At 25.0% G+C, this 14,076-nt stretch overlaps 2 protein-coding genes across 3 annotated transcripts; one reads left to right on the forward strand and one right to left on the reverse strand.

Annotated features, from left to right (window-relative positions):
* The first annotated feature begins 4,959 nt into the window (after positions 1–4,959).
* LOC129605212 (cytochrome P450 4g1-like) lies at positions 4,960–7,908 on the forward strand. Of its 2 annotated transcripts, XR_008696705.1 has the most exons (6): positions 4,960–5,316; positions 5,681–6,448; positions 6,720–6,829; positions 7,031–7,454; positions 7,520–7,749; positions 7,811–7,908. XR_008696705.1 is itself a non-coding variant. In XM_055514828.1 (5 exons), the coding sequence occupies exons 1-5, from the start codon at positions 5,109–5,111 to the stop codon at positions 7,690–7,692; spliced, it is 1,683 nt and encodes a 560-aa protein (XP_055370803.1). In that variant the 5' UTR covers positions 4,960–5,108; the 3' UTR covers positions 7,693–7,908. The 2 variants fall into 2 exon arrangements, 1 of the variants encoding a protein (XP_055370803.1); XM_055514828.1 differs by having other exon boundaries at positions 7,520–7,908.
* Positions 7,909–8,022: 114 nt separating this feature from the next.
* LOC129605214 (monocarboxylate transporter 7) lies at positions 8,023–10,794 on the reverse strand. Its single transcript, XM_055514830.1, has 7 exons — positions 10,589–10,794; positions 10,253–10,523; positions 9,636–10,173; positions 9,430–9,577; positions 9,118–9,262; positions 8,545–8,665; positions 8,023–8,485 (listed from the first exon to the last, which is right to left on the reverse strand). The coding sequence occupies exons 1-7, from the start codon at positions 10,673–10,675 to the stop codon at positions 8,281–8,283; spliced, it is 1,515 nt and encodes a 504-aa protein (XP_055370805.1). The 5' UTR covers positions 10,676–10,794; the 3' UTR covers positions 8,023–8,280.
* Between the last annotated feature and the right edge of the window lie 3,282 nt (positions 10,795–14,076).

A 14,076-nucleotide genomic window follows, 5' to 3' on the forward strand; every position in this document is an offset into this window, starting at 1 on the left:
ACTTAATGACTGAATCAAATACAATTAAAACAATAATAAAAATGTCAAAAAAGTAAAAAAATAAAATATTAGATCAAAATAAAACAGAAAATATAAATTAAAAATTAATATAATATTATAAATTAAATTTTCAAAAATTTTGATCAAACTTACATACATACATATACTTACCATAGTTTTCCATTTAACGATAACCACCTAATTATTTACAATTACCAATGATTTACAGAACCAATATTCAAATTATAAGTAACTATGTATAATAAATAAATTAATTTTGGACATCTTAAAGTTTAGAAAAGAATTTATAAAATTAAAATAAAATTTATGTGAACTTGCGTATATACACAAACACAACAAAAGAAAAATAATATTATAATTTTCATAAATTTATAATGTACTTAGAAATAAATTGTAATACTTAACTATTAAAATTAGAATTATAAAATGTTATAATATTTTACTAATATGTACTTTAAATGAAAAGAAAACAAAATGATAATTAAAATTGATTGAAAAAAAAGCAAACAAAACAAAAAATTAATTGAAAAAAAATCAAATATAAATTTTGGTCTTTTATTTAATTTCAATCAAAATAAATTAAATTCACAGGTTCGTGCAGGAATATTGTATAATTTTTAAATGATTTTTTTTTAAATTTAATATATTTTTACTTGTGGGATCATTTATACACCAGACCAATTAATTAAGATTAATTTAATATCGTAGATTTAAATTAAAGATGATTTAAGCAAGCGTATAACATAAATGGAATAAGCATGAATATCCTGTTTTTTACTTGTATAATTTGTTTAGGAATAATTATTTTGTAAATTGTAAATACATAGGTAATCTAAATTGTAATTTTGATAATCTAGTATTTATTTCTATATCAACTTAGAATTTGATATTTCAAATCTGATATTTGCAAAAAAACTTAATTCAGACAGTAGCAATATTACAACCAAAAAACTGCTTTTATTTCTTAATGATATGAGTTTTTAGAGGTAGTTTTCAAGTAGAATAAAACAGTATTTCTTCATTTTCAAATATACTTAAATATTAAATGAATTATAACTTGAATTATAAAAAACACTTGTAGTTCTTTTAATATCACCGTAAATTTTCCAGATTACAGATCAAATTTTGGAATATAATTCATGCCTGGAATACTTAAACACTAAATTACTCATAATCCGATTTAGAGCGTAGTTCGAGTTATGAATGACTGTTGGTATAGTACTGCTTCAAATTTTATTAAATTAAAATTTTGTGAGAATTCGTTCCAAACTTTCTAATGGCACCAGACAACTTCTATAATTCCAAATAATTTTCATTCATAAATTTTTCATTACAACATATTGTCATTAAATTTTTAAAATTAATATTTTTATTGTTTTCTCATCAAAATGCAGAACAAGAAGAAGAAGTTTAAAGTGAAAAAAAAACTAGAATTATTTGTACACATAGTATGAAATTTTATACTATTTCTACAGCAAAAAAAAAATGGTGATCCCAAATATAGAATAAAACCTTCATTAGAGCAAATCAACAACACGTTAAAGACAGGAAGTTTAAACGCTTCAAAAAAATTAAATATTTTTTTTTTTTAAGTAATATTTTGCCTATGCAAACACTTCAAAATTTTAATGGTAACCCAAAAAAATAAAATTGTATTTGATTCCGCTTTTTATATTCAGTAGTTAGTATGTTAAAATTGATGAGAATATTATATTCGTAGATAATAAGAATCGTGTGAACTAAAAATCAAATAAAAGAATAATTTTAAGTCTTAATTTTAATTCAAGTAAATTTTAGTTCTAAAAAAAGACAATATTTTCAATTGAGACCTAGAACCAAATAGATAATATCAGTTTGGTCTAAATTGTAAATAAAAATTTATTGGAATATATACGAAGAAGAAAAAGGTACTGCAATAAAATTAGTACCCAAAATCTTGATATTTTTTTTTTAAAGATTTTTTTCAAAACTGTTTTGGCAGATCAATTTTTTTTTTAATTGAAAGATTCGAAGTACCTATATGACTTTTCGATTGAAAAAATATGAAATGGACATAGTGCGGCGTTAAGTAAAGACAAGGAATAATAAATTTTTTTGTATTTTCAATTTATATTCCTAGATTTTATTAGAGGTACTTAAAGTCCTATTTAAATTGCTCAATATATTATTATATAAGAGAATAGTGTTTATTATACAATTGAGAGAACAAAAAAAAAGGATATTATTTTAAAACTATGAATTTTCTTATGATGCGTTACAATTGCAGTGGAAATTCAAGCAAGTTGTAAATTTTAATTTTTTATTGAATTCTTTGAATATAGATCTTCAACACAATTGTCAATAAATTGAGTTTTAATGATAGTTTTATAACTTAGTTTTTACTTAAGAATACGAAAAAAAAAATATTGTCTTCTTCATTTTATTCTTTTGTGCTCTCCTTTATATATTTATTGATTGATTTATGAGAAGAATAGGTCTTTAATTAGTATCAAAATAGAACACTTTTTTATATAGAAAATAAAATAATTGTAAGTTTGGCTTTTTAATTTCAAAACAAAGGTGTAATAATTTTGTGTATTAAGTAAGTACAGATACCGAAATTCCTTAACTATGTTAGATCAAAATTTTTAAATATTTTCAACTAAAACGAATGGAATCCAGAATTGAGCATATTATACCTACTGGAATTTGTACGAAATATTTAATTCTCGTAAAGTTTAGCATAAACGTTTTAAAGCATAAAGCATAAAGCTTACTGAAGTATATATAAATCTTATTTTAACACAAAAAATACGGCAGCTGGTAAGTGAAGATTAATAGATTATTGAACTTTGTGCGATTGTTTAGCTTTTGAATACTAAACTGTAAAGTAGTAAGCTACTAAATACTATATATTTTCAGCCAACTTGCTTCTGTACTGTAAAATACAAACACGCGTAAGTAAGAACCAATTCAATGTGCGTTTAAATTCAACGACTGTAGTTTATTACAAAATTCTTGTAATGAATATAATATTTGTGATTTACATTTAATAAATATTCTAAATATAATTAATTATATTTGATTATTAAACTGAAATTTTGCAATTTACAACCCAATATGTACCTACACACATGCACGTCCCGCATTCAGAGAGGGGCGCACAATTGATCCTTACACGTGGTCGGGGGCCACTGTTTCCTCTGATGTACAAATCTACAAATCTGCAATCTACATATTATGTACTTTATGTTTACTGAGGAAATATAAAAGTACTTTTAATATTAAAATTGTTAAATATTTTCAATATATTTTAATTAAAAGGAAAGTAAGTGCAAACAATATCGTCCAATTGGCAAAAGCTTTTCTTTAGGTTTTTAAAAAAAACATGTGATAAGCATTAATTAAAAGGGATTTATAAAAATTAAAAATTATGTACAAATATTAATTTGAAAAAAAAAATTAAAATTTTATAAAAATGACGTAAAATTCAAAAAGAAAAAAGAAAATATAACAAACTAGCAAAATTTTTATAGTTCAAGGCGGTTCAAAGTTGGATTTCACGTTTCTTCATATGCATATGTATGTAAATTTAATATTTGATTTTTATAATTTTCTTTTTAAATTGAAATTAATTTAATAAATTATTGAACAAACGCATTCAATATATTAGCTTATTTATAAATAAAATGCTCTTCCTTTAGAGTCAAAGTACGGTTTCTGAAAAACACGCTGTAGTTCTAATGGAGGGGGTTTCGGCAGTACAACAATCATCATAAATAGCCTAAATGTAGCTATGGGGAAACCACGTAAACCTAACCTAACCTGCAGATTGAATGTCAATGCTTTTACTTCCTCAATTTCATTCTAATATTTCAAAATTTTTTGGTCCTTAGCCACTTTTTTTTCCCTTCGAATTTCTTATTTTATACCTTTTGTAACTGCGTGCTTAAATAACAAAAAAAAAAATTCTTCTGAAGGTTATTTGCAATTTTTTTTTGAAAATTTACAGTGAAATTTGGAAATATAATAACACTTGATTTATTCTTATTTATACAATTTCCTATTTACTACTTAAAAAATAATATTTATAATGCCAATGCATATTTCGTCAAAGATATAAGCACGCAATGAAACTTTTAAAATAACAAAAATTTTAAATTCAAAAATGGTGTTAAAGGTATTTTACAAAAAATCTCTCAAATTATGGATTTATGCTCGCTCTCACAAGATTGTTTTATTTGCAAATTTAGAGTTCAATTTATCGAAACCTTAACTGTTCGAATGTTATGCTTGTTTTTATGCACTATGTATACAATTGAATGCTTGAGAAACAAATTTAAATTGCATAAAATATGAGAAAGGTTCCTTTTGCCCAATTTATGAAGACTATTTCTGATTCATATGTATGAATTTTTATTAATGGAAATGTATAACAGTTTTGAATTGAAATTGTATGTATATGTTGTTTTTTCTCATCTCTACTGTATAAATATAATGAAACATCACAAGTGTTTCATAGTTTGTAGACAACATATTTTTTGTATAATTAAGGTTTAAGGTGATACATTGATCCTCAAAAATAAAAATATATTGCAAAAATATTTTAAGATATTTGAATTTTAATGAATTTTCGTTAATTTCAAATGATTTATCAGTAAGAATATTGTTCAGTTTCATACAGAAATTGTTAGTAATAGAGAATTTCTTCCATTTGTATAGAAAGTGTATTAAAAATAATATGCTAATAAGGTGAACTTTTATATCATTTATAATACCTTTAAATATAGAATACAAAAACAAAATAATAAAATATTCACAATGAATATGAAATTTTCGTTGTTATTGCTTTGGTTTTTTTTTTAAAATTAATTCTTAGTTCAAACTATAGGTCATTGCTATTGCAAGAAAATCTATTTAAAAGCTGAAAAATATTAAAATTAAGTTCAGTTGTAATTAAAGAGCCGTCGAGTGTAAAATAAAATCGCCCGATCGTTTTATAATTACAAAAAAAAGGATTAAATTCGAATTAATATTTTTTTTTTTATTTTCTATAAATTTGTGGAAAACATTTTTTTTATTAATCTGTGTTGAACAAAAAAGAAATCATGGCTGTCGAAGCTCTTGAATCATCTGCAAAAATGGGATTCTATTCTCCAATTTTTCTGGGATTAGTTACCACAATTGCATCATTAGTTGCCGTTTATTGGTGGCAACAAAATAAACGTTTTGTTAAAATGGGTAATGCTATTCCAGGACCAACTTCATTACCATTTATTGGAAATGCACATTTAGTTGTTGGAAAGACTCATAATGGTGAGTTTTTAAAATAAGTTTTCAATTATTAGTTTTCGATCAATTATTGCACTCAAAAAAAAAAATACACTTACTGCAAGGAAACTTCGTATTGTAATATTAAAAGACTGAAAGTTGAACCTGATCCTGTTTAATAGATATCTAAAGCTTATTTAGCTTTTCATTTAAAAATCGGACAAATCACATAATGTAGGACTTATTGGACCTTATGGAATTCATTTATAAAATTCGTCCGAAATCTAACTTACAATGAAAGATTTTAATTTATACCTGATATTTGATTGAAAATTTTAATATTATTAAATTCCTCATATTTAATCTTTTCTTTAATTTCAAAATTAATTAACTTTTATTTCAAAAATAGAAATTTTGGAAATGGCATTGAAATTGAGTAAAAATTTTGGAAATTCATCAAAAGCATGGCTCGGCTCAAAATTACTTGTATTTTTAACTGATCCACGTGATGTTGAAATTATATTAAGTAGTAATACACATTTAGATAAATCAGAAGAATATCGTTTCTTTAAACCATGGTTAGGTAATGGTTTATTAATTAGTTCAGGTGATTTTTGGCGTCGTCATCGTAAAATGATTGCACCAACATTCCATCAAAATGTATTGAAAAGTTTTATTGGAACATTTTATGAAAATTCTACAAATGTTGTTAACCGTTTGAAAAAAGAATTAAATACTGGAAAAGATTTTGATGTTCATGATTATATGAGTGAAGCAACAGTTGATATTTTATTAGAAACAGCAATGGGTACAAAAAGAACAGCACAAAATAATCAAGGTTATGAATATGCAATGGCTGTTATGAAAATGTGTGATATTATTCATAAACGTACATACAATATTCTATATCGTTGGGATACATTCTATAATAAGACATCATTAAGAAATTATGAAGAAAAATTATTGGGAATTATCCATGGATTAACGAAACGTGTTATTAAACATAAAAATGAAAATTATGATAAATTATATAAGGATGGAAGTGTGCCAACACCATCTTTACATGATATTATTAAACATGATTATATGGATGAATCATCAAATAAATCTGAAAATAAGAAAACCGAAGCTAAGGGATTAAGAGACGATTTAGATGATATTGATGAAAATGATGTTGGTAAGTTGTAAACGCGATCAATGCTTGTTATTTAAAAGTAAGTGAAAAAGAAAGTGAGATAAAGAGAAAATTCAGAATTGAAATCGATATTTTGTTCTATTCGATTTTTTTTTTGAATTATCTCACTCTACGGTTGTCTTGTCAAAGAGAAATCAATTTTTGACAGGTGAATTTTAATTTAAAATTGAGCGTAAAAACGCTTGAGTCTTTTGTTCAACATTTAATTGCGTCTTCATATTGTTTTTTTCTATTTTTTTTTTAAATTCAAAAGGAGAGAAACGTCGTTTAGCCTTCTTGGACTTGATGATTGAAACTGCTAAAGGCGGTGCAAATTTAACTGATGATGAAATTAAGGATGAAGTAAACACAATTATGTTTGAAGTAAGTAAGAAATTTACTCCAATATTCATGCGTGCAAATTTCAATTTAAAATTAGAAAGCAAGTACAAAAAGGTCACTTTGTCTATGAATTGGATCTTTTAGCTCTCTTACGTTATTTTAAGTTGAATAATTTTTATTTATTTTTGCATTCGTTATAATTTCAATTAATTTTTTTTTATTTTTATATTTAAATTATTTAAGGGTCACGATACAACCGCAGCTGCTTCCAGTTTCACTTTATGTCTTTTGGGTATTCATAAAGATATCCAAGACAAAGTTTATAAAGAACTTTATAGCATCTTTGGTGATTCTGATAGACCATGTACATTCAATGATACCTTAGAAATGAAATATTTAGAACGTGTTATTATGGAATCATTAAGAATGTATCCACCAGTACCAGTTATTGCACGTCATGTTAATGAAGATATTAAATTGGCATCTGAAAACTATGTTATTCCAAAGGGTGCTACCGTTGTTGTAGTACAATTTAAAATTCATCGTCGTCCAGACATTTATCCAAATCCAGATGTTTTTAATCCTGACAATTTCTTACCAGAAAATTCAGCAAATAGACATTATTATAGTTTTATACCATTCAGTGCTGGACCAAGAAGTTGCGTTGGTATGTTTTTATTTAAAATTTTAAAAAATTTTAAATTGATGAATTTTAATTTTGAATATTTTTAGGTCGCAAATATGCTATGTTAAAACTTAAAGTTTTATTATCAACAATTCTTCGTAACTACAAAATCCATTCAAATGTTCCTGAATCTGAATATAAACTTCAGGCTGATATTATTTTAAAGAGAACTGATGGATTTAGAATTCAATTAGAACCAAGACAACGTATTGCAGTTTAATTATTTAGAAATTAAATTGAAATATTTCTGTAAATACACAGACATGCTCATGCATATGTATGTATATATTTAAAATTTTATTAATGTATATCTGAAATTTTTTGTCGTTTTTGAATAGTGCTCCAAATTGTCTTAAGATGGGGATTTTTTTCTATATTAATATATTATGATTAAGCAATAAATAAAATTTTTTTTTTCCCTTTTATTGAAAATTTACATAGGATGTTTTTCAAATAAAAAATTAATTTTAATGATTCTAATGAACGAAAAACTGCTGGCATTGATTATTTAAAATATGAATGAGAGATCTATTCGCGCGATTAATATTGATTAAAGTATGGATAGCATAGTTAATAAAATACAATGCGATCGGAATTCCTATTTAGTTGATGATCTCTATTTTTAACCTCTTTTATAAAACCAGTCTAGTTATTTTAATATATTGCTGTCTGTGGACTATGCTAGATATACTCGTATATGGTACATTTTTAAGAAATTAGCTTTTAAATATTTTTTAATTAAATTTTTATTAAATAAAAATTTATCACATTCGCTCCTTTCAAAAATAAGAAAAAAAAGTCAATTTCATCAAACTGTTGTCGCCTTCTTTTTAAGCTTTATAATTGCAATTTCAATAAGCCATGGTACTGCACATGCAGCCATAAAGAAATTCAAACAATGAAATGTTATTGGATAACTGTGTGTAACATCACGGATATAACCAACAAAAGGACCAATTAAAAATGTAATATTTCCTTGTAAGAACATGAATAATCCGTAACCGGATGGGAATCTAAAAAAAAGATTTGGTATAAAAGAACTTCTTCTCCTCAAATATAAATATAAAATTACCTTTCTTTCGGTAAATATTCACCAAAAACCAAAGGCAATGTAACATGAATCCATGTTCTTAAAAAACCCATTATAGCTGTTATTACTGCCATGCCAGTATAATCGAATACAAGTAAAAATGCTGAAAAAAAAAATGAGAGAAAAAATGATTAAATATTAGCTTTATTGAGAAAATATGGTGTTTTCAAGGCTAAGGTTATTAAATTTGTAAAGAAACGTCCTTATTTTAATTACACGCATTTTTTCTCATATGTTTATTATAGTTTTAATTCACTACTCTATCATCATATTTTATGATTTGTAAATTTTTATAATATTGCGTCAAGATTAAATTAACTTAAAAATATTTACTATAAGCTTTTAAATCTTATATACCATCCACATATACTCATATATACGTATAGCTAGTTCCGTTGATAATGACATCATTTTTATACAAGTACAGGCTATTATAAATCTTATTATTTATTTGTTTTAAACTTTTCTATATATGCACTTTATACACATCCATCTCTATTCGTACAAAATATTTACTTAGTTTTATGCAATTCAATGGCAAAATTCTATACTTACCAAATCGTGATATAACAGTAAATAAAGATCCTGACAAATAAACATATCGTGATGGTATTGTAATAAAAGCGCTTACACCTGCTAAAAATATTCTTGAACCTAAATCGGCAGCAGCACCTATTGCTATTATTTCGGCTGTACTGGCCTAAAATAAATTCAAATTTAATGTATACATATAGAATATGAAAAAATAAATGAATAGTAAAATATCTCAAATTAGGGTTACTATTTAAAAAAGTTATTATTTTCGCAGAGAATCTAGGTAATATTCTCTTATTTTGTTAGTATTTTTCAGTCAATTAAATTCTTTACCTTCGAAAACCCTAATTCGAATAAATACAATGGTTGTAAAGTGAAGAAAGCTATGTCTGAGTATAGAGCAAATGATATTCCTAATACAATATTAACATAAATTGGATCTTTCATTAGGGTTAAATCTAAAAAGTCCACAATATATTCCCTATTAAAATAAAATAATTAATTGAACTGCTTTAAATAATGTTGGGCGATTAACTTACCAAATTCCCATAGATTTTTTATTATCAATTGAATTTTCTACTACTTTTTCTAAATTATTATTACTTAATTTCGCCATAGAATTACTTTTTGAATCTCTCTTTAATTCATGATTATTTAGACCATTTTCATTAATGTTATTTTTTGAATTTTCATCTCCCATTAATGGTTCTAAATGTGATTTTTCTTCGTTTGCTGCTTCTAAATCATTTTTAATAATTAAATTATTTTGATTTTCTAATTGATTTTTTTTAATTATTTCTTTTAATTCACATTCATCAATTTCAATACGTTTAATATGCCAATCAACTGGATGCATAACCATCATACCAAAAATTGCATGACCATTGAATGCTGCTAAAATTGCTAAACAACCACGAAATCCAAATGAATCTAAAAGAAATCTCATTGCCATTGGATAAACCATAGTACCAATACCAATTAAAGTTTGTGCAATATTCATCATTAAAACACGACGTTTTACAAAATATGCATTAAATGATGTATAAGCAACTGGAATCATTAATCCAAAGGCAGCCCCTATAAATTTATAACATAAATATTTTTTAATTTATTTGATCCCAATTTACATGCATCTCATTTTAAAATTTTATAATACCTTGTATTAAACTAAATGCTATTATTAAATGCCAAGTTGATTGTACAAAAATTTGTAAAAGTGATCCAAAAAAATATAATGAACCACCAATTAGACCAACCGTTCTAATTGAATATCTTCGAAATAGTGTGTTAGTTAGAAGGCCAGCAAAACTCATTGAACTAAAAAATAAACTTGTAACAACAGCAATTGCACTAGTTTTTTCACCAAGATTATGTAAAAAATCACCAAAAACTAAACCAAATGAAGGCATACATCCTAGAGCACTGATCTTTTTATTAAAAGTTAATTATTTTTAAAAAGCATTATAATTATTTTTAATAATTTCTAACTTACAAATGGTAATGCCATACCCAACCCAATTAAATATCCCCAACCACCTTCCGGTGGCTCTTCACGATACATTTTTTTTGCAGTTGTCATTTGATTTTCTTTTTTTTTCAATTTGAATCCAGGAGGAATAGAATAATCAATAGACTCAATAAAACTGAGCGCTTATACCATATATAATTTTATTAAAAAATGTTTTAAATCCTCGAACAGACCGTTGATGAATGCCAGTGCTACTGAATTGAGATTATTAATTTGAATAAGAGTAACCATAAAAAATTAGTTTTATCTTATAATAAAGATTTATTTTTTCATAAAGATAAGAACCTCATCACAGCCATCGTTATATTCATTCACATTATGTTTTTAGTCTTAATATGTGTGAAGTCTATGAGAATTTTATTATCTTCCATGTATGCAAGATTAAAAGTAACATTTTTAGAGTTTGTACTAGAGAGATACAATTATAACTTATTCGTAAATTTTAATATTTTATCAGTTTATAATTATGCATATTTGTTTAGTTCTTATATCACCTTTTGGACAGAGTTTTGATTAATTTATGGTGTAAAGACTATGATGTCTCTTGAATTTAATATTTTCATTTATGTTTTTTTTACTATTATGAGATTGTAAAAAATAGTTACTATTTATATTTGAGTTTTAATAAAAGTAAGTACTTATGGAAATAAATTTAAATCTACAGCAAACAGAAAGTGAAATTTAGTAAAAAATCTATTATAATAGTATAATTGCATTATGATGAAAAGAGATAGTGATATAAGAGTATCGAGTGTGTTACAAATTAAATGAAAGTTAATATGCGCCAGTATGCCTTAAAAATTTATTAAAAATCTAATGAAAGCTCGGATAGAAGCAAATCTAATCTTGCGATGTTGATAGAATGATAGTTTTTTCTGTTGATTATATTTGATTAGATTTGTAAATTGGTAGGGATCAATCTCAAACCAGGTTACTGCAGCCATAATAGTCCGAGAACCAATCGCTTATTGGCCAATGACTTACAAAAGCAGAGAATATACGCAGACGTTTTATCTTCATCATGGCAAAATATGCACAAATGGTTCGCAGATTGTTCAATATTTTCAATATTTTTTCAATATTTAATTGAGGCTATCACAACAAAATGAACTTAATACTGGCTCCAAGACAAGTAAAAATTTCTACTTTCTCAACATATTATCAAAACAACAACATTTCATTTAATATTCAAAGTTCATGCGAGCGTCTCATAAATTCTAGAGACTTATTTAAATAAAACAAATTTTTTCTATTTTTTTCATAATTTTATGATAAATAACTAAATTTTTCGTTTTAGATATGAGCAGCATTTTTCAACGTATTATATGGGGCTAAGAACCAAAAAAAAAACACACACACAAAAATCTTTAAATTCAGGAAATAAGAATTAAAATTTATTACTAAGTAAATGTGGTGTACCATGACCTAAGCACGTTCCAAAATTAAAAACAATTTTCGTACTTTTCTCAACAATTTTTTTTTAATTCACAACTTTTCTAGGTTATGCTTACAATACTATTTTGAATAATGTTTTTATTTCCGAAATAAACGTTGAATAAAGCGGTGCAGCAATGAATTAAATATTATATATATATTAATATATATATACAGGCAAATAAAATTAATTAGAAAAATAATAAAAAAAAAAATTAAAAAAAACAAATTTCTAAGCAGTGCAATAAAATGCAACCACAACAATGAAAAAGTGAGGGAACAAATAATCAAAAGGACCTTCAAATCCTTTTTTATCATTTTATAAAATAAATATGTACAAGTATACATATAGTGTCGTGATAGTATTTATATTATTATATGCATGGAAAAACAAAAGAGTAGCAGTATAAAAATAATTTTGTGTTTTCGAAGTATTTTATTTATTACCTGCACACACTATTTAAAAAGGTGCTCAGAGTTATTGAAATTAATAAAATTGCCATTATGTTTGTAATATCAGGCATTTTGAGTAAATTAAGTGCCTTTGAACCTTTATAATGGGAATGCTATTCAATGAAGAGTTCTATGGGGCATGAATTCAGTAAATTTTCGTTCAATATAAGATATTTTGTGTTTATAATTTGCGGGATATAAAATTGTTTTTTAGGCTATTTAATAAGATACACACTGTATAACGTATAATTACATTATATAATTACATACTTTCAATTGAATTGGTCTTTATTAAGAATAATCTCTAACACTATGGAAATGGAATTATATTTTTAAAATTGCAAAAAACAAATCAGGCTTTTAATTTGCTTAGGTTAGATAATGTGGCTATCATAGAATACACATAAACCATATAGGCCAGTTGTGATACCGCAGGATCTCCATATCCTTACAATCATTTGAACCAATTTAAGTCCTTTATAAACATGTTTAAGGTTCTGGTATTTACTTTCGCCACCTTGTCCTCGTGCTAAAATTTGGTAAAGCAAAGAAAATGAGCCTTTTCCTCCTCCTCGTTGCAGCATCTCCTGCGGAGATCGTTAGCGGGGCGAGTTTTTTAACTAAAATTAAATTTTTATTTTGCAATCAAATATAATTTTGCTAAGATTGTAAATTTTTTGAAAATCAATATTGGATGATTAGGGAATGAAAAACTTATAGAGCATACATATTCCTAAAGTGAAAATAAAAATTACATTACGTTTTTTTTTTTCAATTTTATGTCCTTTTTATATTTTTACCCTTTTAATATTAATATAGAGCAAAACTGAAATAAAAAATCCTTTGCTATATCTGTTCTTGTTTATATATGTGCAATAATCAAAAGTGACATTCTTTTGTTATTGTTTAAAGCATAAAAAAAACTAAAAAAAATTAAAAACACAAACAGGAAACCGTTTCCTTTTTAATGTTATCCTTTTAAATTATCAAATCAAATTGGTTTTTTACAAAAGAACCGTTTATTTTATAATTATAGAAAAATATAGTTGGTGGTTTTAGTTTTGTTCCTTTCCTGTAAGTTTTTTTCCTCAATAATAATTGTGGTTTATGTTCCAAAGCAAAACCATCATAAGCGAAATTAATTTTGTAACAAAGAACTAGAAAATTTTTGGAAATATAATTGAAAATTTTTACTACTTATATACCAAGTGAAATATTTATTAATTGTTTTAAGGTTAAAGGTCTTTACGGATAAAATCAAAAAAAAAGAAAAGACAAAAAATTTTGAAAGTTTTGAAAAATAGTGGAAATATTTTAGGTAACACGAACATATAAAAGTACGTTGATTTCAATAATAAAAATTATGGTATAGCAAAATATAACAGTGTAAGCCCTCTTAGAATTTGGATTGTTTGGAAAATATTACCTGCTTTCATTTATTTCTGTTACCATTTCATTCTGCTGTGTATTAAAAAAATTGATGCAATTTAGAGTAAAAACAAATATAAAAACTTGAAAATATGTTTTTTGTTATTTCAAAAAATTAGTTGTATCCTAAAACAAAA

Source organism: Condylostylus longicornis, unplaced genomic scaffold (assembly GCF_029603195.1).
Source record: "Condylostylus longicornis isolate FDR11 unplaced genomic scaffold, ASM2960319v2 ptg000013l, whole genome shotgun sequence".
In the NCBI taxonomy this organism is placed as follows: Eukaryota; Metazoa; Arthropoda; class Insecta; order Diptera; family Dolichopodidae; genus Condylostylus; species Condylostylus longicornis.